Source organism: Aplysia californica, unplaced genomic scaffold (assembly GCF_000002075.1).
Source record: "Aplysia californica isolate F4 #8 unplaced genomic scaffold, AplCal3.0 scaffold01131, whole genome shotgun sequence".
Lineage (NCBI taxonomy): Eukaryota > Metazoa > Mollusca > Gastropoda > Aplysiida > Aplysiidae > Aplysia > Aplysia californica.
Window position 1 is genome coordinate 145,201 of NW_004798401.1, and position 2,250 is coordinate 147,450.

The 2,250-nt window shown below is 41.1% G+C and overlaps 1 protein-coding gene across 1 annotated transcript in view; it reads right to left on the minus strand.

Moving 5' to 3' along the window:
• The window catches only part of LOC101849980 (histone H3-5), a 16,030-nt gene that overhangs the window by 6,527 nt on the left and 7,253 nt on the right, over positions 1–2,250 (minus strand). Inside the window, exon 2 of the mRNA XM_005111821.3 lies at positions 580–693. Coding sequence (XP_005111878.3) covers positions 580–693 — 114 coding nt within the window. The remainder of the gene's footprint in view (positions 1–579; positions 694–2,250) is intronic.

The window sequence follows — 2,250 nt, forward strand, 5'->3', positions numbered from 1 at the left end:
GTGTGTGTGAGTGTGTGTGTGTGTGTGTGTGCGCGCGCAAATTCAAATAAAAAAATAATTAGCTGTACTGCCTGACCTGGGGCAACTTTTCAAATGCACGCTGCCTGAAATTTACAAGACAGGGGAGGGTGCAAATCGGCGACAAGTCCTAGCTCACAGTCACAGAGCCATATATATGGGAGAAAGCAATGCACAGCTGCCGAGTGGGTGTCATATCATATGTGTAGTGTGTACGTACCTCTAGCGGCCAGTGCACAGGCAGTGTTGCGCTGTAAATTAGTTTAGCAAGGACCGTAACACTCAAGACAGTTGGCGGGTCGTGATTTAATTTTTAAAGGGGCAAAGAGTATCATCATGTTTATATATAGAGGCATTCCTTTTCATGTATTTGCAAAACCTTGGGGTAAACAGGGCAGAAGGGTTAGGGCACATCAGTATAATTAATAAAGAAGTTTGACTGTACCGGTACTTTTAATAAATATCATTCCAACTAACTAAATAAATAAAGCAAGTTAATAGCCTTGTCAAACTATACAGTTCCAGTTTTTTCTCTTTCTATGCAACTCAAATCAATCAAACCTGATCCAACTTTAGTCGACGAGCCTGAAGATGACACCCTTCCCGCCACAGCACGATACCTCGCATCATCATCTTCCGGGGAGGAGCTGGGGCTTACACGACTTTTGCTGGAACCTTCCATGTCCATGAAAAGACAATTTGTAGTTTGAGTAAAGCAAAATCAACACAATAATAGTCATTTAGTGCTGGGAAATATTAAGACAGACAGAAACAAAAGGAAAGTAAAGAAGTAGGAACTTCAATTGGCGCCTTCCAATCACCCACATGAAAAGATGGAAAAAGAAAAAGAAAAATTGCAACTCATTATATTTGTGTTGCAGCATTTAGTCTCCATCAACACACTAGTTAAGAACCCCTATATTAATAGGTGGGTTGCTCCAGCTCTGCAAGAATAGGCCAGCCCTAGACGTAAAAAAAAAAAAAATGAATTGTTATAAATGCCTCCATCGTCACAATTAAGATAATTTAGGAGGCAAGCTGCTTCTTCTCATCCAGGGAGGGCCAACATGGTAAGAGAGTTCTGTCCAACGTCCCAGCAGGAAGATGGACATCAGATACTAAAAATGTTCAACTCACACAGTAATCAAAATCAAACTCATGTCTTCTGTATTCACAGCACTTCCTGCTTCTCACACATTTGGCACAGCGTACGTTCATAATGGCTACCCCACAGCTTACTCTAATGACACTTTTTAGTGGCAAAAATTGTTACAAGAAATTAATTTCATTGTGCACTAAAGGCTCTCAAAACATGCGTTCAATAAGCATTAATATATACGTCGTGATAAGAAAAAAATGATGAGCTTGCTTTTAAGCATAATTTCCTCAGCTGTCTGTAAACCATAGAATACAGCTAACAGGTGATTTTTTTTAAATATTGATCTGTTAAAGAAATTGATATAAGTCATTGTGCAAAGGCTGGAGATTCTATGTTTGATAGATCTAGTCGAGAAAATACTCTTGAAAAAAAGTCGCGCAATGAATTTTTGACAGCACTAAACTATTTATACGCATGGCTGTTCCTTTTCATTCTCTCTGTGAAAAACATCGGTAGTGCGAAGTCAAAGGATTAGTATAATTTTTAAAAACGAAAGTAGTAGAAGCAACAACCTTGGAGCACAGCAAAACACCAGTTGTAATTGCAACTCAACTCATTAAATTATTGTCAAGTGTGTGAAGTGCGTACCCTCCCTCACTCATCCTTCATTTGGCTCTAATGGTGGGCCCCATATAACACATATGCCAGAGGGGAGTGTCTATATCATGCATGCAATTGCGTGCACCAATACATTTTTTGCTATACGCACGCAATTGCATGCACCGATAGATTTTTTTGGTATACACGCGCGCAATTGCATGAAAGGTATCATACTTCCACTTCGCTATGCACGCAATTCCATGCCGTAATGCCAAAGATTCTCTACTACAAAGATATTGCACTTCCTATTCAGGTTTTTATCAGCACCTTAGCGGCCCTGCCTTGACGCCTAGCGTGTGATGGGCTACGTCTCTATAGGCGACTTGAGGTTGTTTTCATCGCCAACTGCTTGGTGTTTGTGCGATTGTGCGTGTGTGTTTGCGTGTGTGAGTGAGTGCTTGTGTGTGCGTGCGCGCGTGCCTGACGGGCGTGTGTGTGTGGGTGTGTGTGTGTTTACAACTTTGTTTGGGGCG